This window comes from Oryctolagus cuniculus, chromosome 7 (genome assembly GCF_051225735.1).
Source record: "Oryctolagus cuniculus isolate XC-2025 breed Fujian yellow rabbit chromosome 7, ASM5122573v1, whole genome shotgun sequence".
Classification (NCBI taxonomy): domain Eukaryota; kingdom Metazoa; phylum Chordata; class Mammalia; order Lagomorpha; family Leporidae; genus Oryctolagus; species Oryctolagus cuniculus.
In genome coordinates, this window is record NC_142873.1 from 138,341,928 (window position 1) to 138,367,584 (window position 25,657).

The 25,657-nt window shown below is 44.4% G+C and overlaps 1 protein-coding gene across 10 annotated transcripts in view; it reads left to right on the plus strand.

Moving 5' to 3' along the window:
- The window catches only part of ZMYM6 (zinc finger MYM-type containing 6), a 46,403-nt gene that overhangs the window by 2,802 nt on the left and 17,944 nt on the right, over positions 1–25,657 (plus strand). For 8 of the 10 annotated variants that reach the window (XM_008273706.5, XM_089301042.1, XM_051832156.3 and 5 more), the window contains 10 exons: positions 7,716–7,800; positions 8,339–8,591; positions 13,376–13,550; positions 13,652–13,843; positions 17,320–17,470; positions 18,821–18,936; positions 20,436–20,714; positions 20,874–21,024; positions 21,919–22,091; positions 24,399–24,546. In XM_008273706.5, the coding sequence (XP_008271928.2) occupies positions 7,716–7,800; positions 8,339–8,591; positions 13,376–13,550; positions 13,652–13,843; positions 17,320–17,470; positions 18,821–18,936; positions 20,436–20,714; positions 20,874–21,024; positions 21,919–22,091; positions 24,399–24,546 (1,723 nt within the window). Of the gene's footprint in view, positions 1–7,715; positions 7,801–8,338; positions 8,592–13,375; positions 13,551–13,651; positions 13,844–17,319; positions 17,495–18,820; positions 18,937–20,435; positions 20,715–20,873; positions 21,025–21,918; positions 22,092–24,398; positions 24,547–25,657 lie in introns of all 10 variants that reach the window. The other 2 variants (XM_089301041.1, XM_089301040.1) reach the window with 1 other exon arrangement.

Sequence of the window (25,657 nt, forward strand, 5' to 3'; positions counted from 1 at the left end):
TATAAACTATGAAAAGTTCTTTGACCTAGTTTGGACTGGGGGCAGAGTGGCTAGGGAAGGATTTGTAAGCTGAATTATGACAGTGAATCAACTGTGCAAAGGGATTAGAGGAGAGTAATGTAGACGCAGGAAAGTACCCATAGGAGAGGCCCGAGTTGGAAGGAGGCATAGTTATTTGAAGAATGCTAAGACCTGTGGCCCTGGCATAGAAGAGGCATGAAAGGGGTGATGACAGTGATGATAACCGTAGTAGCTACAGGACATCTAGTATATTATAGTAGCATACGATGTTATTAACTAATTACTGCTAGTTATGCAGCTTTGTTTTACAGATGAAAAAACCAGTGCACAAAAAGGCCAAGGAGTTTACCATAGGTCACAACAAATGGCAAAGCCTGGATTCAGATCCAGGCAGTGAGACTCCAGAGCCCATGCTGTCCTCTTGTAAGTCTCTACGTGCGGTTTGGGGCCAGGTTATGTAGGTCATCGTGGGCCTTGTCGGGTCGTAAGTGGGTCAGTAGGATGAAGTAGATTAGCATTTGGGAAGAGCCTTCTGGCTTCCCCCTAGAAACCAAGATTAGAAGTCCAAGGTTCAATGTGGAGAGACCAATTAGTTATTTTGGCAAGAATTTTTCCTTCTTTTTAGACAGTTCTTCAGCTTTGTATCTATGGTTATTGACTTTGTTGTATAAGTAAAGCTATCACATTTAAAATAGTAAATAATGTAAACAGCAGAATAATAAAATAATAAAAGTAGTATTTAATTTCTCACACCATCTCACCGGCAGTGTCATTTGGGATAGGGATGTGAAGTGGGTTGCAGCTCTCCCGGGAACTCCAGACCTTCCTAGCCTGCTGGGCTGAGGGGCTGGTGGAAGGGATGTGGCATCCAGGACACTTAGGTCCCATACACATGGAACATTCTTCTTCTGCCAAAAGGAACCTTTCTTTTGCTCGGTTTTGCAGTTTCTACCTTTTAGGTATTTTTTCAATCTGTTCCTTCCTTTTCCTCCCTGATTTAATTGTTTCTCATCCGGACTTTTCTAAGTTTCTAGCTGTTCTTCGGTCACATAGTCCACCGAAGCACTGTACTCCAGAGCAGGTGCTGCCACTCCTTGTAAAGACCCCGCCTCCTGCAGAATGAGGCTCACACCTGTTGGTGAGATGTCATTGCTCCCTCTCACTCTCGTCGCTCACCCTTCCCACCACTGCTAATCTTTGTAGACTTTTTGCACTTTAAAGGTGTATTTTGTTGAGTTTTATTTCCTTGCCTTTTGCACAGGCAGGAGAAAAGTAAACTAGGTTCCCTGGCAAAAATACGCTCCTCTTGTAAGATAGTTTAACTGTCATTCAGTGTTGTCATTAATCATTTTCTTTTTCTCTATTGTATTCACTTTTTTATGCTATCTAATAGTTCAGTGAATTATTTTATATATATATTTTAAAGATTTATTTATTTATTTATTTGAATGTCAGAGTTACACAGAGAGAAAGAGAGGCAGAGAGAGAGAGAGGTCTTCCATCCATTAGTTCACTCCTTAATTGGCTGCAATGGCTGGAGCTGTGCCGATCCGAAGCCAGGAGCCAGGAGCCAGGAGCTTCTTCCAGGTCTCCCTTGCGGGTGCAGGGACCCAAGGACCTGGGCCATCTTGTACTGCTTTCCCAGGCTGTGGCAGAGAGCTGGATCGGAAGTGGAGCAGCCGGGACTCGAACCGGTGCCCATATGGAATGCCGGCACTGCAGGCGATGGCTTTACCCACTATACCACAGGGCTGGCCCCTATTTTATATATTTTTTAAGATTGATTGATTTATTTTGAAGTGAGAGTTACAAAGAAAGTGATTCACTCCCCAAATGGCCCAAATGGCCAGGACTGGACCAGGCCAAAGCCAGGAACCAGGAACTTTATCCACCCACATCTCTCACATGGGTGGCAAGGGCCCAAGCACTTGGGCCATATTCCACTGCTTTTCCCAAGTCATTATCAGGGAGCTAGATTAGAAGCGGAGCAGCCAGGGCATGAATTGGCACCCATAAGAGATGCCAGTATTGTAAACAGTGGCTTTAGGCACTATGCTACAATATTGACTCTCAATTTTGTTATTTTTAAAAAAATTTTATTTTTTATTTGAGAGGCATGAAGAGAGAGAGACTGCTTCACTCCCCAAATGTCTCTAACAACCAGGGCTGGTCCAGGCCAAAGCCAGGAGTCAGGAATTCAATTTGGATTTTCCCATGTGGGTGGCATGGACCCAGCCACCTGAGCCATCACCTGCTACCTCCTAGTGTGGGGGCAGAGTTGGCACTTGGATTCAGGTACTGCAGTATGGAATGCAGGCGCCTCAACCAGTGTCTTAACTGTTACACCAAAAATGCTTGTGCCTGAATTTTGTTTTTATATTGATCATACTAATGCTTCCATTCCCTCATCTTCCCTGCATCCACATTCACACTCCAGACTGCACTGTCTTTGAAGCCAGAAATGGTTCTTGTTGGACCTGAATCCCCAGTTCCAAGCACAGTGTCTAGTCCAGAATACATGGTCAGTTATTGGGAAAAAGAGCCTTTGTGTCACAGATGAGGAAACTGAGTGGTAGAAATAAGTGGCTCCACCAATATTCCATGCTATGTGGCTGGGATGCAAACTGGGGTGGTGGTGGTGTTTTTTTTTTTTTTTCCCCAAACCCAATAGTTCTTTTGTTATACCTTGCCTGTATTCCACAAACTTAACAAGTACAGTACTATAAATTAAGTAAGTGTTGTTTCTGAATATAGCAACATAGGTTGTGAATTTAAGTGGATGGGGATCTCCTTGATTCTATTTGGTTTATATTTTTTCATGATTGAGGATGTGAACTTTGGTAGAAACCACTTGAGCACGTTGTGTGTGCTATTTTCCATATTGCATGGATGAAATTCACAAATAGAAAATAAGAGCCAAGAAATTAAAATGTTTATAGCTTCTGTGCCCTGAGACTCTGTTCTGGATATTAAAGTCACAGCTGAGCTGTCCTCCACTCATTCAGAGAGTTTTTATTCCATTTACTATAGTTCCCAATCCTTGAACACTGTGTAAGCAGTTCGTGTAAATTAGTCCATTTGATGTTGGAATCCCTGTGTTAGATGTTATTTTTATTCCTATCTTACACACAAGGAAGCTGAGTCACAGGTGGTAACCTGTTGAAGGTCACATGGTACAGGAGCCTGTCTTAGTCTTTTTAACAGAGTACCTGGGGCTGGGGGATTGATAAAAGAAGAGGTTTATTTGGCTCTTGGTTCTGAGGCTGGGAAGCCCAGGAGCTTGGTGCAGGCATCTGCTTGGCTTCTGGTTAGGGCATCATGGCCGAAAAGCAGACGGGAAACGAGTGTGGTGGAGACAAAGCATGAGGGTGGCCCAGCTGGGTAAGAACCGGTTCTCTGGGTGACTAATCCAGTTGTCTGAGAAAGGCATGCATCTCTCTCACAGCCTACTCGCCTCTTAAAGGTCCCACCACCACTCAACCCTGTATTAATGGGTTGAAGCAGCAGGAGCAGAAGACAGTGGGATCATTGGCAGCACCCTATGTGTCAGAGGTCATGCAGGGTACAAGCCTAGAAGTGGTCGTGGGATTAGGCAATTATGGGATGATTGTTTCTGTTAAACCTTGTTTGTGTTGAAGCAGTGGCCTGAATGCACTGGATTCAGAAGGGAGGGAATCAAGCCTAGAAGTGGTCGTGGGATTAGGCAATTATGGGATGATTGTTTCTGTTAAACCTTGTTTGTGTTGAAGCAGTGGCCTGAATGCACTGGATTCAGAAGGGAGGGAATCTAAGTGAGGAAGCAGAGAAAGAGCCAAGTACTTTCCCTATAAGTTTGGCTAAGAAGGGAGGGCAGAGAGCAGTGCTTCCTAAGGGAACAGACTGAAAGAGGAGGGGAAGAAACCAGTGTGGAGGTGGAGAGAGGGAGGCTGAAGACTAAGAAAGATAGTGTGCTGGGAGAGGGAGAGGGAAAGCACTCAGGGCCCAGGCTCTGGTAGCAGTGCTTAAGAAAGTTGCCTTCTCCAATAAGAGGCCAGTTTGCTGGTGAATTTGTAGGGATGACGGAGGGAGAAATCAGAATGTTGAAAGAGATCTTGTTTTATATGAAATCCATAGGTAATTAGGAAGTATGTGGGGTTGGGATTTGTGAGTGATGATGTTTAGATGAGTTACTTTGTGAAGTAAAAGAAGCCAGGAAAAAATAACAGGAAAACAGACAGAAATATTAGGGAGTCAGTTGATAAGGCAGTCATTTTTAATGAAATCCAGAGCTTTCTTTTTGGTGAACTGAAGGTGAATTGAAGAATAAAGTTCTTTTAACTTCCTCCTCTTTGTAAATTGTAATAAGTAAATACTGTTTAAATGTAAACTAGTGTTTAAAAACATCTACATTGGATTGAAGGAACTTGGATCTGTTCATTCAACAAATATTTATTAAATGTTGTAATTACAAAGTATAAAATCTAGATTTTTGTGTGCATATCCTACATGCTTTTGGCTAACTGGAGGGCATCATACTGCCTGCTTTATTTGTATTAAATTGTCTATCCCCCAGGAATGGACTCTGGGCTAAGTAATATCTTTATCTTTATTTACAGATAAAGAAATTGAAACCAAAAAAGACTTTTAAAAATTATTTATGTATTTTTAATTTTATTTTAAAGATAGATAGAAGGAGAGAGGTCTTCCATCAGCTGGTTTGCTTCCCAAGTGCCCACAACAGCCAGGGCTGGACCAGGCTGAAGCCAGGAGCTTGGAACCCAATCTGGGTCTTCCATGTGGACTGCAGGGCTCCTAGTACTTGAGCCTTCACCTGCTGCCTCCCGGGGTGCCCATTAGCAGGAAGCCAGGTGGAAGCAGAGGAGCCAGGCCTTGAATGGTGTACTTCCAACCTGGCATGCGGATGTCCCTGGTGGTGTCCCTGCACCAGACACCTGCTCCCAAGAAAGATGAGATAACGTAAAGCCAGAGTCACATCTGTTTCTGTTTACTCTTGGAACCCATAGCCTTTTCTGTTGTGTTGTGTGATGGTGCTGGGCATTGGGTATGCAGAAGTGAAAACAGATAAAGAGCCTGTACATGGTAGACATGGTCCTTTCAGTCTCTAGTCTTCGTATGGTGGAGGGGCCTCAGGAGGAGGGTCTTAGGCATTAGTCAGATTATTACCCAAATCTGAAATGATGTTATGACTGGTATTACGAGAGAAAGGAAATGGGAGAACTACAATAGGGGAACTTAATGTCAGTTGCAGGATAGGTAGCAGTTATTTGTTATTTGATATCTTTGAGGGGCACAGCATGGATTTTGGAACTAAGAGCCTGGGGTTTGGTGCTCATCTGTGCAAATAGTATATTTGTGATCTTGGACAAGTTGCTGCACATCTCTAAGCTGTATGTTCCTCATCTGTATAGATGATATTCCTATCCTAGGTGCCATATTACCCATCGTAGGAAGTGGTGAATTAATGCAGTGGTTCCTAGTCTCTGGCATTCAGTAGTTGATAACTTTTTTTTCCCCAAGGATTTTATTTATTTATTTGAGAGGTAGAGTTACAGACAGTGAGTGGGAGAGAAAGAGAAAGGTCTTCTGTCTGTTGGTTCACTCTCCAAATGGCCGCAACGGCTGGAGCCACGCCAATCCAAAGCCAGGAGCCAGGTGCCTCCTCCTGGTCTCCCATGTGTGTGCAGGACCCCAAGGACTTGGGCTATCTTCTGTTGCTTTCCCAGGCCACAGCAGAGAGCTGGATTGGAAGAGGAGCAGCCGGGACTAGAATTGGTGCCCATATGGGATGCCGGCGCTGCAGGCGGAGGATTAACCTACTGTGCCACAGCACTGGCCCCCGTCCATAACTTTGAAAGTGACATAGCCAGTCATTAATTTTGCTAAGTGTAGGGAGATTGAAGATACAACTATCATTGATTATTACCATTGTTTCAGAAAAGGCTACTTTTAAAAAATTTTCTGTTTTGAAATATGTAAGGCTATTTTAACACACATATAAAAAGAATATAAGGTTGTATTCTCAGAATAAATGAATAAAAGATAGCTGTTTTCAAGATAGGTATATATGATTTAATTTTTTTAATTAGAAAAAATTTTAAAAGATTTATTTCTTTATTTGAAAGGTGTAGTTAGAGAGAGAGAGAGAGAGAGAGAGAGAGAGATCATCTATCTGCTGATTCATTCCTCAAATGGCCACAATGATTGGGCTGGACCAGGCCAAAGCCAGAGGCCAGAAATTCCACCCAGGTCTTCTGGGTGGGTAGCAGGGCCCTGAACACCTGGGCCATCTTCAGCAGCTTTCCTTGGCACATTAGCAGGGAGCTGGATCAGAAGTGGAGCACCTGGGACTCAAACCCAATAATCTTTTTTTTTTTTTTTCTTAAGATTTGTTTATTTATTTGAAAGTGTTACAGAGGGAAGGAGGGAAGGAGGGAGGAGAGAGATCTTTATTCACTGGTTCATTCCCCAAATGGCCACAGCAACCAGGGCTGTGCCAAGAAGCCAGGAGCCAGGAACAAAGCCAGGAGCGTCATCTTGGTCTCCCACATTGGTGCAGGGGTCCAAGCAGTTGGACCATCTTCTGCTGCTTTCCCAGGTACATTAACAGGGAGCTGGATCAGTTGTAGAGCAGATGGGACTCAAATCAGCACCCATGTGGGATGCCAGCGCTGCAGATAGCAGCTTAATAGTGCCACCCCCTGCCCCAATGATTTCATTTCATCTTTTGATTAATTAATTTTCCAAAAGATTTATTTATTTATTTATTTGAAAGGCAGAGTTACAGTCAGGTGAATAAGGGTGGAGGTTGGGAAAAAAAAAGAAAGGCAGAGTTACAGAGAGGCAGAGGCAGAGAGAGGGAGAGAGATTTTCTGTTTGCTGGTTCACTCCCCAAATGGTCACAATGGCCAGAGCTGTGCTGATCCGGAGCCAGGAGCCAGGAGCCAGGAGCCAGGAGCCAGGAGCCAGGAGCTTCTTCCAGGTCTCCACATAGGGTGCAGGGACCTAAGCACTTGGTCCCTCTTCCACTGCTTTCCCAGGCCACAACAGAGAGCTGGATCAGAAGTGGAGCCGCTGGGACTTGAACTGGCGCCCATATGGGATGCCGGCACTGCAGATGGCAGCTTCACTTGCTATGGCATAGTACCTCTCCACCAATGATTTTAAAAACTAGTTTTGTGGTTACATTAATTTTAAAGCATTTTAAAGAGTGTATTAAGGATAAAGCTGACTCAGGCTATCATGATTTTATGTATAAAGAGAAGATTGCATTGAAACTCTTGTTGTATCTTTTCTGCTACTGACAGATATGACTGTTGGTAAGTCTGTTGTCTAAAATTATGAATTTAGATCCAGACTCTAAATCATTCGGCTTTAATTGCACTCTTGTAAATAAAAATTGCCTCAAAAACGGGTAGTGCTCAGAATTGACATAGTTATATATTACTCCTGTGTATCAACACTGCATTTGAAAAGCAGAGACAGCTATTATAAATGGATCTCCAATTCTGAAAGATTGTCTTTGCTAAGATGAAATCCAGTCTAATAATTTGCACGTTTTGACTTCTGTGGTATTTGTGAATGTGATTATGATTAGAATGTGTAAGAGATGAAAAGATAGAATCATTTTTTGCTTGAATTTCTGTTTTACTAGACATGTTATAATAATTTCTCTCTCTCCTTCTCTCTTTTTAAAGGATTATGGACATACCCAACAGCCAAAAACTGAAGAAAGTGAACTGAAAATTAGTGCTGTGTTTTCAGTTAGTGACAGTCCTCTTGGTAAGAATGGAACTATGTGAGTTCATGGCGGTTAGTGTGTGTTGATGCTGACCATTAGAATTGAGAGCACCACCGTGTGTCCTTCCCTCCCTAACGTTAGAGCAGCTAGTCTAAGATAGGTATATATGATTTAATTTTTTTAATTAGAAAAAATTTTTAAAAGATTTATTTCTTTATTTGAAAGGTGTAGTTAGAGAGAGAGAGAGAAAGAGAGATCATCTATCTGCTGATTCATTCCATCATATATACCTATCTTGGATTAAGATTATGTCAGAGTTGGATGCACATAGTAAGGAATTGTATTGTTTCATGAAATTTCTATTTTAGGCATTCGGTTACACACATGCACAAATGTGTGCATGTGAGAGAAGCGGGTTGTAATGTAAAAGGTAGTTTTTACCATGAGTCAGGACCAAAGAAGTTTGAAGTCCTCTGTTTCAGTAGCTTATTTCCTTATTCATGTGGAGAATTTTTCCAAGAAGGAGAAAGTGTGTGTGTTAGCGTTGACACTAACACTGTTCTGTTCCTGTTTTGGCAGCTCAACAGTTCACCCCAGGCTTTCAGCTGCCTCTTGCAACTCCTGGCCCCAAAATGTTGCTTCCTGTGGTTCCAGCCATACCTCTTCAGGTTTTTTGTTCTGGTTGTAAAAAAATGCTTTATAAGGGGCAGACTGCCTATCACAAGACAGGATCTACTCAGCTCTTCTGTTCCACGCGCTGCATCTCCAGAAATCCTTCACCTGTCTGCCAGCCGCCGCCTGTTCCCAGGAAAACCTGCACAAACTGTTCGAAGTATAAAATTCTTCATAACATCCCTTGTTACTGTCTATTTTTTTTTAGTATGCATGGTTCAGATGTGTTATTGCTACCTTAAATCTGTTTTGCACATTACAATAGAAATAGCTTTCTAGCTGCTGGAGGCATTTGCGGGATACCACAGTTTTGCAATGTTGAATAAGTGACTTTGTATTGGAAGTATTGCCTAGACTAGATTTCACTGTCTTCCACTTGTGGAGAGAGAGGGAGAGAGGGGGAAAGGGAGAGAGAGATGGATCTTCCACCTGCTGGTTTACTCCCTAAATGACTGTAATAGCTGGGGCTGTGCCATGCCAAAGCCAGGAGTGAGGAATTCCATCTAGGTCACCTAGGTGAGTGGTGGGTACTCAAGGACTTGAGCCATCATCTGCTGTTTTCCGGGTGTGTTAGCAGGGAGTTCGATCCAAAGTGGAGCAGCCAGAACCGTAATGGGATGTGGGCATCCCTAGTGGCAGCTTAATCCACTGTGCCACAATGCCAGCTCAAGCCATTTTTTTTTTTTTTTCAATCTCAGTATACTGGCGTAAGTTCTCTAAAAGTAGATGGTGCTGAAATGGAATTCACCATCTAAGGAGAGAAGAATTTCTAAATGTTTTACTTAAAATTTAGTTTTGTTCTAAAAACACTTCTAGTGCCTTAACTTTATATTTTCTAATCAAACCAATCTGAAAGAATGAATTTAGTTTTTTGTTTCTGGATGTCTGTTATCCAAGTGTCTACAGTGTTATTTCCTTAAAATTAATCACCCTTGTCAGTAGCTTTTTTTTAAAAAATATTTATTTACTTATTTATTTGAGAGGTAGAGTTACAGACAATGAGAGAGGGAGAGACAGAGAGGTCTTCTATCTGCTGATTCACTCCCCAACTGGCTGCAACAGCTAGAGCTGAGCTATTCTGAAACCAGGAGTCAAGAGCTTCTTCTGGGTCTCCCGTGTGGGTGCAGGGCCCAAGCCCTTGGGCCATCTTCCACTGCTTTCTTGGGCCATTAGTAGAGAGCTGGATTGGAAGAGGTGCAGCCGGGACATGAACCAAATGAACCGGTGCCCATATGTGATGGTGGTGCCGCAGGCGGAGGCTAAACTTACTGTACTACAGTGCTGGCCACTTAAATAACATTCTTTGTTGCTGTGATTTTAGGGAAAAGTCTCTTTACAGAATTAATACTTCATTGATGTGAAGCATATCCACTTGGCTTCCAAGATGCACCGTCATGTTTGTAATGTTAGCTTAGTTGTAGAAAATTAAAATACTTTCTGTTACTGTTCTCCATGGTTTACTGTGGACCAGCCCTGTATGATGAAGAGACTGGGTGGGAGGCAGGAGAGTGGCGTGATTTCCTGCAGCCTCCCTAGATGTGTTTTCTGGCTGCACTGCCAGACTGCACTGTGACTCTGACTAGCCGTTTAACGTCTGATTTGGTCTCCTCATCTGTGAAGTGGTTGTTTGAATAATGCTCGCCTCATAGTGTTTTGTGATAAATTGGGTGTTTTGAGTAAAGAACACTGTGTGGCACACAGGCTTACTGAAGTGGGTAGCATTATTACCATTTTCTTCTCTACTTTGTAGCCTGCTCTGATGTTTCTAATCACTGACTTTGTTTTATGCTTGGCAGTGCTCAGCCTCTGATTTACCAGGATGTCGCCATCAGTGTTGCTTGCAATAATCAGCCCTTCTAGAATGGCTTCAGAAAGCTGCCAGCACTATTTAGTAATCTGTATTCTTCCTGTCCCATTCTTATTTCCATCTGTCCTCTGATAAAGTCTTAACAGCCCTTTTATCATCTATATCTTTGGTCTTTTCAGTTATAGCTAGTTTTATAAATCATGCTAATTTTTTTTAAAAGAGATTTATTTATTTGAAAGGCAGTTACAGAGAGAATGATAAAGCAAGAAAGCGTGATCTTCCATCTGCTGCTTCACTCCCCAAGTGACCACAACAGCCAGGGCTGGGCCGATCTGAAGCTAGGAGCTAGGAGCTTCTTCTGAGTCTCTCGTGTGGGTGCAGGGGCCCAAGGATGTGGACCATCTTCCACTGCTTTCCCCTGGCACATGAACAGGGAGCTGGATCAGAAGTAGAGCAGTCGGGACTTGAACCAATGTCCATATGGGATTCAGGTAGTGGCTCCACCTGCTACACCACAGCACTAACCCCAATTAATTTTTTTTATTAATCTTCAGTATTTCACCTGTTTCCCAAAATCTTGCACTTATAATTTTTTAAAAGTTTTTTTTTTTTTTTTTTTGAACAGGCAGAGTTAGACAGTGAGAGAGAGACAGAAAGAAAGGTCTTCCGCCGGCGCCGCGGCTCACTAGGCTAATCCTCGCCTAGTGGCGCTGGCACCCCGGGTTCTAGTCCCGGTCGGGGCGCCGGATTCTGTCCCGGTTGCCCCTCTTCCAGGCCAGCTCTCTGCTGTGGCCCGGGAAGGCAGTGGAGGATGGCCCAGGTGCTTGGGCCCTGCACCCCATGGGAGACCAGGAAAAGCACCTGGCTCCTGGCTCCTGCCATCGGATCAGCGTGGTGCACCGGCCGCAGCGCGCCGGCCGCGGCGGCCATTGGAGGCTGAACCAACGGCAAAGGAAGACCTTTCTCTCTGTCTCTCTCTCTCACTGTCCACTCTGCCTGTCAAAAATAAAAAATAAATTAAAAAAAAAAAAAAAAAAGAAAGAAAGGTCTTCCTTCCGTTGGTTCACTCCCCAAATGGTTGTTACAGCTGGCGCGCTGCGCTGATCCGAAGCCAGGAGTCAGGTGCTTCCTCCTGGTCTCCCACGCGGGTGCAGGGCCCAAGCACTTGGGCCATCCTCCATTGCCTTCCTGGGCCACAGCAGAGAGCTGGACTGGAAGAGGAGCAACCGGGACAGAATCTGGTGCCCCAACCGGGACTAGAACCTGGGGTGCCGGTGCCGCAGGCAGAGGATTAGCCTAGTGAGCCGTGGTGCCAGCCAATTTTTTAAAAGTTTTAACAGGCCAGTGCTGTGGCGTAGCAGGTAAAGCCACCACCTACAGTGCCAGCATCCATATGGGTGCTGGTTCAAGTCCTGGCTGCTCCACTTCCTATCCAGCTCTCTGCTGTGGCCTGGGAAAGCAGTAGAAGATGACCCAAGTCCTTGGGCCCCTGCACCCATGTGGGAGACCCAGAAGAAGCTCCTGGTTCCTTGGATTGGTGCAGCTCTAGCTGTTGTGGCCAATTGGGGTGTGAACCATTGGATGGAAGGCCTCTCTCTCTCTCCCTCTTCTGTCTCTGCCTCTCTGTAACTGCCTTTCAAATAAATAAATAAATCGTTAAAAAAAGTTTTAACAAATATTTATGTTTTTGTTTTGAAAGGCAGAGTTACAGAGAGGAGGGAGGGAGGAAGAGAGGAGAGAGAGAGAGAGAGAGAGACTTCTATCTTTGGTTCACTCCCCAAATGGCCCCAATAGCAGGAGCTGGGCCAGGCTGAAGCTAGGAATCCAGAACTCCATCCAAGTCTCCCACATGGGTGGCAGGGGCCCAAGTACTTGGTCCATTTTCTGCTGTCTTCCCAGGCACATTAGCAGGAAGCTATATTGTAAGCAGAGCAGCTAGGACTTGAACTGGTACTATTATGGGGTGCTGGTGTTGCAGGCAGTAGGTTAACCCAGTGTGCCACAATGCTGACCCCTCATTTTTAACTTTTAGGTTTCTTTCTTTTTTTTTTTTTAGAGATTTATGTATTTTTTTGAAAGAGTTACACAGAGAGAGGAGAGGCAGAGAGAGAGAGAGAGAGAGAGAGAGGTCGTCCATCTGCTGGTTCACTCCCCAGTTGGCCGCTACGGCTAGAGCTGTGAAGATCCAAAGCCAGGAGCTTCTTCCATCTCCCATGTGGGTGCAGGGGCCCAAGGACTTTCCCAGGCCATAGCAGAGAGCTGAAACGGAAGTGCAGCAGCTGGGACTCGAACCAGCACCCATATGGGATACCGGCACTGCATGCGGAGGCTTTACCCGCTATGGCACAGCACTGGCCCCTAGGCTTTTTTTTTTTTCTAAGAATTATTTATTTATTTGAAAGGCAGAGTTACAGAGAGGCAGAGAGAGAGAGAGAGAGAGAGAGAGAGAGATCTTCCATCCACTGGTTCACTCCCCAAATGGCCACAACAGCTGGAGCTGGGCTGATCCAACTCCTCCTGGTCTCCCATATGGATGTAGGGGCCCAAGGTCTTGGGCTGTCTTTTGTTGTTTTCCCAGGCATATTACCAGGGAGCTGGATCAGAAGTGGAGCATCTGGAACTTGAACTGGTGCCCATAAAGGATGCTAGCAGTGCAAGCGCCAGCCTCACCTGCTACACCACAGCGCTGGCCCCAAGTTTTAGACTTCCACATTTCTACTCTTGGCAGCTGCTGGCTGGGAAGAGGACAAGTATCCTGTGGTCTGTGGTTATGGCATGGCCACTGTATCTAGAGCTGTTGGCCCCAGTGGATGAAACTTGGGTGGAGCCAGAAGCCTCACTGTTTTTGTCATGAGCATCTGGCTGGCTGTATTTTCAATATAATTCTTCCTCAACACATGCCTGAATTAGATATTATTTACACATTTTATCTAGGAGAAAATTGACATGGTTGTTGCCTGCCTCACGTTCTGATGAGTGAGAAAACCAGTCCTCAAGCCAGGTTTGCAAATGCCTCACCCCAGCCTCTGTGTCTCAGGCAGGCGTTCCCCCTGGTAAACGTGCCTACGGCTCCCAAAGAGGAAAAAGGTACATTTGGGAGGAACACGGTTCATTTTGCCTTTCTGATTTGTTTTTAGAGACATTGTGAATCCAAAGACTGTGGTTACCACTCAGTTTGAGAATTCTACTCCCAGCAAAGATTTCTGCAGCCAATCCTGCCTGTCTTCTTATGAGCTCAAGAAGAAACCTGTCGTTACCATCTACACCAACAGCGTTTCCACTCAGTGCAGTATGTGTCAGAAGAATGCTGATGTAAGTTGCATTTGATCTTTATTGGGGTTCTGCTCAAAGACCGGAGACTTTGTTTTTTAAAATGACTCCTGATTGTGGATGTGTGTGTGTTTATCTCCTAGATTCGATTTGAAGTTAAATTTCAAAACGTGGTACACGGTCTTTGTAGTGATGCGTGTTTTTCAAAATTTCACTCTACCAACAACCTCACCATGAACTGTTGTGAGAACTGTGGGAGCTACTGCTATAGTAGCTCTGGCCCTTACCAGTCCCAGAAGGTTTTTAGTTCAACAAGTGTCACGGCATACAAACAGGTATGGATATCAGTCTATCGCATTTGTTGAGGCTCCCTCCTACTGAGTCAGTTGCACAGGCCCGAGCTGTGAAATGAAAGAGAGCTTCTCCCTTTAGTTCATCCTGGTATGTGATTTTCTCCCCGGGAAAATGGGGTAGATTCTGATACTGTGAGAGATGATTGTAGGGAGGTGAAGCAGGTGAACTTGGGTGGCCTTTGGAGATTCCTTTCATGGCTAAAAATTCCTACTTATTACTTCAAGATTTGCTGTAGAATATTTTGTGACATTCTGATCGTGAAGAAAACTCTGTATTGTACACAAACTACAAGAAAGAATTAAAACTTGATACAATTAGTGACTCTAAGGGAAAGCAATTTTTTTCATTTTGAAAGTATCCTGGGATGAATTATTATTTTGACAACAATGCCTTGTTGAAATACTAACTTATTTATTATAATGAATAAAAATGGATTAATCTGGTTACTAAATAAAACTTTAATTACTGAATGATTTCAAGTTAAAAAGTTATTTTTCTTAAAAATTGAGGTACATGAGAAGCATTTTTCAGTAAGCAGGTTTGGTTTGTTATTTCCTCTGAACAGTCTGATAATTGACATTCCTCGTTGAAAAGCATCGCTTCTGGGAGTTGTGCTTTTGTTTTTGCTTTCATAGGAAAAGACTTTGCTGTTTTATATAAAGGTACTTCAGAAAGTTCCTGGAAAATGGGATTAAATGGTGTTTACTTTTGGGCAGAAAAATTTCGAAATTATACATAGTTTGTTCATGTTCTACGTTCTTTTTATTTGAAAGAGCAACACAGAGTGAGGAAGAGACAGAGAGAGAGAAACAGAGGAAGACAATTCTTCCATCTGCTGGTTCACTCTGCAAATGGCCACAACAAGCAGGCCTGTTCCACACTGAAGCTAGGAGCCAGGAACTTCATTCATGTTCCCACATGAGTGGCAGTGGCCCAGATCACTTGGGCCATCTTCCATGGCCTTCTCAGACTTTTTAGCAGGAAGCTAGTTCAGAAGTAGAGCAGCTGAGACTCAAAGCAGCACTCCTGTATGGGATGAGGGCATTGCAGGTGGTGGCTTAACCCACTGGCCTTCTGTGAACTTTTTGAAGATCCCACATGGGCGTGCATTTCAAAACAGCTTAAAATTTTTTTAGCAGATTTTAGGCATGGGCATCCGGTGCAGTGGTTGATACCATTTGGGATACCTATATCCTGTATCAGAATGCTTGAGTTTGTGTCCTGACTCTGCCTCTGATGCTAGCTTCCTGATAATGGACACGCTGGGAAACAGCAGGAGGTAGCTTAAATTCCTGGGTCCTTTCCAGCCACTTGGGGGACCTGAGTGGAAGTCCTGGCTTTAGCCTGGCCTACGCCCAGATGTGTGGGCACTTGGAGAGTGAACCAGGAAATGGAAGATCCCTCTCTCATTTTTTTTTTTTTTAATGATTCATTTATTTATTTGAGAGTTACACAGAGAAAGGAGAGGAGAAAGAGAGAGGTCTTCCATCCGCTGGTTCACTCCCCAGTTGGCCGCAACGGCCGTAGCTGTGCCGATCCGAAGCCAGGAGCCAGGAGCTTCTTTCAGGTCTCCCACGTGGGTGCAGGGGCCCAAGGACTCGGGCCACCTTCTGCTGCTGTCCCAGGCCATAGCAGAGAGCTGGATAGGAAGTGGAGCAGCCGGGTCTCAAACTGGCACCCATACAGGATGCTAGCACTGCAGGTGGTGGCCTTACCCGCTATGCCACAGCGCTGGCCCCTAATGTAATCTTTTAATAAGATTTTATTTATTTACTTGAGAGGTAGAGTTATAGGGGGAGAGAGAGAGAGAGAGATTGGTCTTCTATCTGTTGGTTCACTCCCCATATGGCCTCTATAACTGGAGCTGAGCTGATCTGAAGCCAGGAGCTTCTTCTAGGTCTTCAGTTTGGGTGCAGGGGCCCAAGCACTTGGGCCATCTACCACTGCTTTCCGAGGCTACAAGCAGAGAGCTGGATCAGAAAAGGAACAGCTGGGATGTGAACTGGCGCCCTTATGGGATGCTGGTGCTGCAGGCAGAGGCTTAGCTCACTATGCACAGCACCGGCCTCGTTAATGTAATTTTCTTGCCATGCTGTTGGATGATAAAGTGCACATACAGATTATTCAGCATGGGGTGACTTATGCTGAGCATGCAGTAAGGGATAATATGTTGATTAGAAGATTGAGAGCCATTACTCTTACTCTTTCTTTCTTTCTTTCCTTCTTTCCTTCCTTCCTTCCTTCCTTCCTTCCTTCCTTCCTTCCTTCCTTCCTTCCTTCCTTCCTTCCTTCCTTCCTTCCTTTCTTTCTTTCTTTCTTTCTTTTTGACAGGCAGAGTGGACAGTGAGAGAGAGAGAGACAGAGAGAAAGGTCTTCCTTTTGCCGTTGGTTCACCCTCCAATGGCCGCCGCGGCCGGCGCACCGCGCTGATCCGATGGCAGGAGCCAGGTACTTCTCCTGGTCTCCCATGGGGTGCAGGGCCCAAGCACTTGGGCCATCCTCCACTGCACTCCCTGGCCACAGCAGAGAGCTGGCCTGGAAGAGGGGCAACCGGGACAGAATCCGGCGCCCCGACCGGGACTAGAACCCGGTGTGCCGGCGCCGCAAGGTGGAGGATTAGCCTAGTGAGCTGCGGTGCCAGCTACTCTTACTATTTCTTAAAACACGAATACACTTATAACAAGTTTTATTGTGAAACTCTGCTTGAAAGCAGGTAGTTCTGTAGGATCTTCTACTGTATCGTTAAACATTATTTCTGTCTCTTGCTGGAGTCTCACAACTGTTGCAGGTGGTTTACCCTCCTGTCCAAGTCTATACTGAGCATGGCCCTCTGGTTCAGGGGTTCCCTGGTCTTCTCTGCTTATTTGTGATGAGAAAAATATGTTAGAACCACCTGTCTCAATAGTTGTAATGTGTTTTATGGTTGCTAAGGTATCTGAGTGGTTACTTATTTTTCAGTTTCCTTTATTTTGTTGTGTGACAGATCTTTACCGACATCCCAGCTTTCTTTTTCTTTTTTTAAAAGATTTATTTATTATATACTTGAAAGGCAGAGTTACAAAGAGAGAGAGGTTGAGACAGAGAAAGAGATCTTCCATCTGATGGTTTAGTTCCTAAATGGCTACAATGGACTGGGCTAGGCCAAAGGCAGGAATATGGGACTCCATCTAGGTCTTCCATGTGCGTACCAGGGACCCAAGCACTTGGGTCATTCTGTCTGCTTTCCCAGACACATTACCTGGGAGCAAGATTGGATGTGGAGCAGTCAGAACTTGAACTGGTGCTGTCCCTGTCCACCTTTCAGAAGAGTCTAAGACTTGGTGTGCCTTGTTGTCATGCTCAGACATTTCAGCCAAAGGCAGTGGTTGTAGGTAGTTTTGTTTTTTCTTCGTATAAGCAATATGTAATAGTGTGTGTATGTCTTAGGTACCTAAATATTCTTTTATTTTCTTAATAGAATTCTGCCCAGAAGCCTCCATATGCCCTGGGGAAATCATTGAGGCCCTCAGCTGAAATGATTGAGACTACAAATGACTCAGGAAAAACAGAGCTTTTCTGCTCTGTTAATTGTTTATCTGCTTACAGAGTTAAGACTGTTACTTCTTCAGGTGATGTTTAAATTTGATAAATCTGTAAGTTTTGCAACTGTTGAAGAATGTACCTGCTTTTCTTTCATTTTGTTACAAATGAAGTTTGTGTAGTTCAATAAAGACCTAAGATTGATTTACTTTCTTTAAAAAAAAAAAAAAAGATTTGTTTATTTATTTGAAAGGTGGAGTTATAGAGAGGGAAAGGCAGGGGTGGAGAAAGAAGTCTTCCACCCACTGGTTCTCTCCCAAAATGGCCACAGTGGCCAGGGCTGGGCCAGACTGAAGCCCCAAGCCAGGAGCTCCATCCAGGTCTCCAGCGTGGATACAAGGACACAGCACTTGGGCCATATTCAGCTGCTTTCCTGGGTGCATTAGAAGGGAGCTGGATTGAAGTGGTGCTCATAAAGGAAGATGGTGCTACTACGCCATAGTGGCGGTCCCTGGTTAAGTTACTTTTAAATAACTTATTTTTAAGTGAAAATAGTTTTTCACAGATTTTCTTGGTTTGATGTATGCTTTATAGTCTGTATGGGAGAAGTAATTAAAACACAAGTTCCAAGCTGGTTTTTATGTAAGCGGACTTCGAGTTGTAGTTATATTTATAGATTTTGTGAAATTCTTTTTTTTTTTTTTTTCATGTCTCACATTTGGCTCCCCATGTCCATGCATTCCCCATCCATGGATGGAAAATATGCAAAAAAAATTGTGTAGTGAACATGTACAGACTTTCATTTTCTTGTCATTATTCCCTAAACAGTACAGTATAACAGCTGTTTATCTAGCATCTATATTGTGATAGGTATTATAAGTACTCTTAGAAATGATTTAAGGTATACAGGAGAATGTGTGTAGGTTATATGCAAATACTATACTACTTTGTGTATTTGAAGTTTTGTTTGTTTATTTTTAGTTATTTGAAAGGCACAGCAGGAGAGAGACTGTGACAGAATTCTTTCATCTGCTGGTTTACTCTCCCAAATGCCTGCGTCAGCAGTGCCTGGGCCAGGTGGAAGCCAGGCGCCTAGAAGTCCAGCTGGGTCTCCCATGTGGCTGGCAGGGACTCAAGTACCTGGGCCATCACCTGCAGCTTCTCAGGGTGTGCACCAGCTGGAAGCTGGATTGGCAGTGGAACAGGGACTTGAACTCAGGCCGTCTGACATGGGATGTGGGCATCTTAACCCGCTGTGCCGAACACTGGCCGCTGCGATACCATTTTACCTAAGGGACTTGGGCTTCCACAGATTTTGGTACCTAGACCACCATAGATGCCAAGGGATGAGTGTACTATTTGATGTTTGCATTCTCCTAATATGCTTTTGGATCATTTTGCAGTTGTGTGACTGACTTTTTAAATTTTTTGTCATCAAGGTGTTCAGGTGTCGTGTCATAGTTGTAAAACCTCAGCAATCCCTCAGTATCACTTGGCCATGTCAAATGGAACTATATACAGCTTCTGCAGCTCCAGCTGTGTGGTGGCTTTCCAGGTATGACCCAAGACAGTGTTTTATCCCTGCTCTTCTCTCAGGCATTGACTGGTGGCAAAGCGTTGACTGCCGAAGGTCTGTCTTACAAAAGTTCAAATTTAAATTAAAAATAAGAAGGATCCTGTTCACCTCTGGTAACAGAAGTTATTTCTACAGAGTGTCTGAGCCCAGATGTTGGGCCTCCGTGTTTTCTTCCATATGCAAGGTCCTTGCCTCCGCTCCCCTTCTCTTCCTTTCAAATGGATGGCATCTGGGCTTGGTTTGGGTAGGTGGTGTGGTGAAGAAGTGAAGGGTGACTTACGTGTCCCCATCTCATCCCGGGCCAGATGCCTAATGATGCCTGGCATGTAACTGTAAACAGCCACTGCCCCCTCTTCTCACTCTTGGCAGAGCACTCAGAAAGAGCAGAGCTTAGTGGTCCTGCTGGGTGGGAACATGCCTACTGCAGTGTCCCTGGCAACCAGGGAGAAAGGCTGCTGGTGGCCACTCTGTGTGTGTTTTTGTTTTTTAAAGATTGATTTATTTGAAAGATGGAATTACAGACACAAACACACACACACACACACACACACACACAGATCTTCTATCTGCTGTTTCACTCCCCAGTTGGCTGCAATGGGTGGGCCACGCAGAAGCCAGGAGCCTGAAACTCCATGCAACTCTCCTACTTGGGTGGCAGGGGACAAGCGCTTGGGCCATCTTCTGCTGCTTTCCCAGGCACGTCAGCAGAGAGCTGGGTTGGAAATGGAGCAGCTAGGAACTGGCACTCATGTGGGATGCCAGCATCACAGGTGATGACCTGACCTGCTGTGCCACAAGGCGGACCCCAGCCACGTGTCTTTTTTTTTTTTTTTTTTTTTTTTTTTGACAGGCAGAGTGGACAGTGAGAGAGAGAGACAGAGAGAAAGGTCTTCCTTTGCCGTTGGTTCACCCTCCAATGGCCGGCGCATCACGCTGATCCGATGGCAGGAGCCAGGTACTTCTCCTGGTCTCCCATGGGGTGCAGGGCCCAAGCACTTTGGCCATCCTCCACTGCACTCCCTGGCCACAGCAGAGAGCTGGCCTGGAAGAGGGGCAACCGGGACAGAATCCGGCGCCCCGACCGGGACTAGAACCCGGTGTGCCGGTGCCGCAGGCAGAGGATTAGTCCATTGAGCCGCGGCACCGGCTCAACGTGTCTTAATATATATCTGGAGCTGGGTGTTGATGGGAGTCAAGTGTAGGGTTGTCTTGGGGTGAGGGAGGCTGCTCTAGTTTACTAGAAGCAATTGCTGGGGTCTTTGTCCAGAAAGCATGCATGCCAGGCCTCAACCTGCTGGTGGAGTTTCTCGGGCTTTCTGTTCTGGACGGATGCCCTTTATTTAAAGTCTTTCTGTGAGATAGAAGATTTCAAAAGTGCTTGTGGGGGGGATTACTTTCTTAACATGAGGGATCGAAGATGCCTAAGCTCTGTTGTTTCTCAGTTGGTAACAGCTCTGCCTTGTTTTGTATCCGTTCAGAATGTCTTTAACAAGCCCAAAGGAACAAACTCATCTACAGCGGTGCCCCTGTCTCAGGGCCAAGTGGTTGTAAGCCCACCCTCCGGGTCAGCAGCGTCAGCAGGAGGAGGTAACAGCTCTGCAGTTTCCCCCAGCTCCGTCAGTGGCTCGGCTGCTGCCAATCTCCAGCCTCTTGCTAAACAGTCCCAGCAAGTTGCTTTGTCCCATACAGTTGTTAAACTCAAGTGTCAGCACTGTAACCACCTGTTTGCCACAAAACCAGAACTTCTTTTCTACAAGGTAAAGAGAGATCATGGAAGGATTGAATGTACGCTTATCCAGTAGAAGCATTTTTGTCTTTAGTCTTTGACAGTCACTTGGTTTATGTTGCAATGAGAAGGAAGAGGATTTCTTAAGCAACTAATTAATTAGATCTTAACGACTGTTGTTTCTCTGCAGGGTAAAATGTTCCTGTTCTGTGGCAAGACTTGCTCTGATGAATACAAAAAGAAAAATAAAGTTATGGCTATGTGTGACTACTGCAAACTGCAGAAAATTATAAAGGAGACCGTGCGATTCTCAGGAGTTGATAAGCCATTCTGTAGTGAAGGTAAAGACAAAAGTTCAGCTTTTTCCACGCAGCTGCTGGAGGTTAGGAAATAATTCGTGATAAGTTAGTTGGGTGATGAATCTGTGATTTTCAAGTAACTTTTGTCTTAAGAGGTATGGTTTGAGCATTTTTTATTGAGATTATACTTAATTCATTTTAAAGTTTACTGTTTAACATTGTATTTGTAACAAAGAAAACTATGAAATTATAATTGATTAATATGTTAATATAGAGAATCTCTTCAAAAGTTTAGCTAGATCATCAAGAGGTTGTCTTGTTCTTGCAGCCATTCGTAAAGAGGGAACTGAAGCAACTGCTCCTTTTTGGCTTTAAGAACCTGTTACACCTCTGATGTTTCTGAATCTAGATGATCTAATTTTTTTAATGTATTTATGTATTTGAAAGAGTGACTAAGAGAGAGGAATAAATAGAGAGAATGATATTTTTTCCATCTACTGATTCACTCTTCAACTGGCTATAGGAGCCAAGTCTGGGCCAGATAAAGCCAGGAGCCAGAAACTCCATCCTGGTCTCCCACAGTACTCTTGGGCCATCTTCTGCTGCCTTCTGCTGAGTAGCAGGAAGCTGGATTGGAAGCAGAGTAGCCAGGACGTGAATGTGGAGTGGCTAACGATGCTGGTATCACAGGCGACAGCTTAACCTGCTGTGCCACAGTACCAGCCCCCGGGTCATCTACCGTTTATATTTAAAAAGTGATGAAAACGGGTTTTGTGACTATGGAGACTATTCTTTAGAGGCAAATAATTATGTTTAGAATAATTAGGTGTTTAGAAGTTAACTTCCAGTTTTGTCCAAGACCGTAGACACTCAATTTCCTTCCTTGAAGTTAATGTATATTTGATGTTTCTTCCTTTCATCTCTTCTGGTTCTCAGTTTGCAAGTTCCTCTCCGCACGTGATTTTGGAGAACGATGGGGAAACTACTGTAAGATGTGCAGTTACTGTTCGCAGACATCCCCGAATTTGGTAGAAAATCGATTGGAGGGCAAGTTAGAGGAGTTTTGTTGTGAAGATTGCATGTCCAAATTCACAGTTCTGTTTTATCAGGTAAGTGTGATACGTGTTTTTTGGCTTTCTGAAGTTAGTATGAGTATATTATTGTCTACTAAGAACATGTTTGAATTGTGTGAAGAAAAATTTCAGTTAAGTTGGGTAAAGTAAATTGTGGGCAGGGTGGGCATTTGGTGTGGCAGTTAATATGTCACCTTCGATGCCCGCATCAGAGTACCTGGGTTGGAGTACCGGCTCTGCTTCCTGCGGTGGTACTCTAGAGTCAACAGATGACAGCTTGAATACTTGGGTCCCTGTCACCCATGTGGGAGACCCAGGTTGACTTCCAGGCAGCCCTGACTGGTGGGAGCATTTGGGGAGTGAACCAACTGATGGAAGATTTTTCTGTGTCTCATTTTGGGGATATGTTTCTTTTATTTTTGCTTTCTTACATATAAGGACATTGACCTTATTTGTAACTTCTAGCTCTTTCAGGTTACACATTTATAGACTGTTGCCTTGCATGGCTGTTATTCAGGTTATTCTGAAGAATTTGAAGTCAGACGTTATTCTCAACTCATGGGTCACATGACAAATACTGACAAACTTACCTATCTCCTTTTAAAAACATTACGTTTCTGAGGGGTGGCTGTTTGGTGTGGTGGTGCAGGCTCCACTTGGGGTGCCACATCCCATGTTGGAGTTGCCTGGGTTCGTTATGGCTCTGCTTCTAATTCAGCTTCCTGCTAATGCGTACCTTGGGAGGCAGCAGGTGATGGCTCAGGTTGCTGAGTCCCTGCCATCCTTGTGGGAGACCTGGATTTGGCCTGGCCCAGCCCTGGCTGTTACTGATATTTGGCGAGTGAATGAGCAGTTGGAAGATCTCTCTCTGTGTCTTTCAAATAAAATAAACATTTGTTTAAAAAAGGTTAACTTTTTGAAAGGCTAAAAAGACAGGTATAATTAAGTGAACCACTAATGTATATCTGGTCCTCCTTAAGTGTTATTTCATTTAATCCTCACGGCAGTCCCCAGAGGTAGGTGGTTATCATCAGTTAATAATTAGGGAAACAGAGGAGGTCCCAGGGGGTTGACTAAAGGGCCCTTGAGGAAGCTGGTAAGTGACAGGTAGAGAGCACCTGGAGTGCTGTAGTGAGGTGGCTGTGTACTTGTCTGCTTCACCCTCCAGACAGGATTTCCCCAGGGGGAGGGGCAGGGTAGTATCTTTTCCTCATTGTGTTAACTGTGCTCAAGACAAAGAATGTCTAATTAGGTGCTTGTTGAATGAGTCAAACTCATTAACTGACTCCAAAGTGCATGTTCTTTTTACTGCAATATGCTGCTACTTAATCTTTCTAATTAAGTATTTATTTATTTTTTTGAGAGACGGGAGAGAGAGAGAGAGAGAGAGAGAGAGAGAGAGAGAGAGAGAAAGAGTTCCTGGCTTAGTCCACAAATGCTTGTAACAGAGAGAGAGAGAGAGGGAGGGAGAGAGAGAAAGAGTAAGAGTTCCTGGCTTAGTCCACAAATGCTTGTAACAGCTGGGCTGAACCGGCCAGGAGCCAGGAGCCAGGACGTCAGTCCAGGTCTCCCACGTGGCTGGCAGGAATTCAGTCACTTGCGCCACCGCTGCTGCCTCCCACAGTGTGCATTTGCAGGGAGCTGGACTCAGGAATAGAAGCCCACTGTGGAACCCAGTTACTCTGATAGGGGACACAGGTGTCTCAACTGGGGTCTTTCTTAGTTTTTTAAGATTGATTTATTTATTTGAAAGGCAGAGTGACAGGGAGAGACAGATCTTCTATCCACTGGTTCACTCCCCAAAAGGCTGCAACAGCTGGAGTTGGCCCAGGCTGAAGCCAGTAGCCTGGAACTCCATCTGAGTTTCCAACATGGGCCAAGCAGCTGGGCCATCTTCTGCTTTCTACCGGGTGTATTAGGGAGCTGGATCAGAAGTGGAGTAGCCAGGACTGGAATCTACACTGTGATATGGGATGCCAGCATTACAGGCAGTGGCTTAAGGCTGCACCACAACACCGGCCCCTTAACCAGCCACTTAACTACTAGGATAAATTATCTCCTCTGCTTCTTAATATTTCAAAAGTAGAATTAATGTTTAGATTCCTTCTTTGGTAATTTTGAAAACATAGAGCAAATTTTATACTCTCTCGATTTAGGGCATCTATATGAAACAAATAAATATATACATATACTTAACTACAATATTTTAAGATGGGAACCTTACATTGTATAGTCTCAGCTGACTCATATATCCTGTTCTCAAAGTGCCTTTGGTTTTATGATTCTTTTTATTATTATTATTTTATGGCCTTAAGCCAGTCCTGTCTTATGTTTCTTTCCCAGATGGCCAAATGTGACGGCTGCAAGCGGCAGGGCAAGCTAAGTGAGTCCATAAAGTGGCGTGGCAATGTCAAACATTTCTGCAACCTCTTTTGTGTCTTGAAATTTTGTCATCAGCAAATTACAAGTGACCCCCTCTCACAAAATAAAGGTGAGAATAACCTTGGCTGATGAGATCTTTGTGTCAGTGCTTGAATATACCATGAGCACGCAATGCTATAAGCAGTATTATAAAAACAAGTCTTCCCTGGGTTCAAGGAGCCTGAATTTCCTTAGCTTTTCCTTTAAGAATCTTTAAAGGTTGCCCTTGAGGAGAAACTTATTCTGATGCTTTTTTGCCCCCCTGTTGAGATACACCAAGAAATCAGTGAATGTTTGAGAATGAATTTTGATAGAAAAATTAGATTTGATTTCTTTTCGTTGAAGTCTCTGTTCATAAATAACCCTAATGTATATCTATCTGTCTATGTCTATATGTGTTGTTCACTTAGTAAACGAAATAAAAACAGAAAATCGGGGCAAACAAAGGAGGAAGACATAAAGTGTGTTAATGCCATTGTTGTGACTGGTGTCAGATTTGATCCAGAGTTTGCCTGTACTCAGGGGAAAAAAGAGCAAAGCATTAATTATCTCAGAAAAAATAGACCAGTTCTTCATGGGTAGCAAAAGTTTCTCCTTACTAAGAATAAAACAGTCTTGCAAGTAGGACATCTGTCGTGGTCAGAATCGCCAAAGAGATAGGTATGTGGCATGGTCTTAAAGTAGCTCCCCTAAGTAGCACCTTCTGAGCGTTAGATTACAGCCACGCTGCACTGGCAGGATTCACGTTCTTTGGCTTCATGCGTTCTGCTCCTTGCCTACCTTTCCTAGCTTGTTAATCGTCACCTCAGTCACATATGCCTTGTGCTTATATGTTGTGTTAGCCATCTGTTCTGTAGGTCCAGTCTGGTTGGTGGTAGAATATTTAATATGGCCGGCGCCGCAGCTCACTAGGCTGATCCTCTGCCTCTGGCGCCGGCACCCCGGGTTCTAGTCCTGTTGCTTCTCCTCCAGTCCAGCTCTCTGATGTGGCCTGGGAAGGCAGTGGAGGATGGCCCAAGTGCTTGGGCCCTGCACCCACATGGGAGATCAGGAGGAAGCACCTGGCTCCTGGCTTCGGATCAGCACAGCGCGCCAGCCGTGGCGGCCATTTGGGGGAGTGAACCAATGGAAAAAGGAAGACTTTTCTCTCTGTCTCTCTCTCTCACTGTCTAACTCTGCCT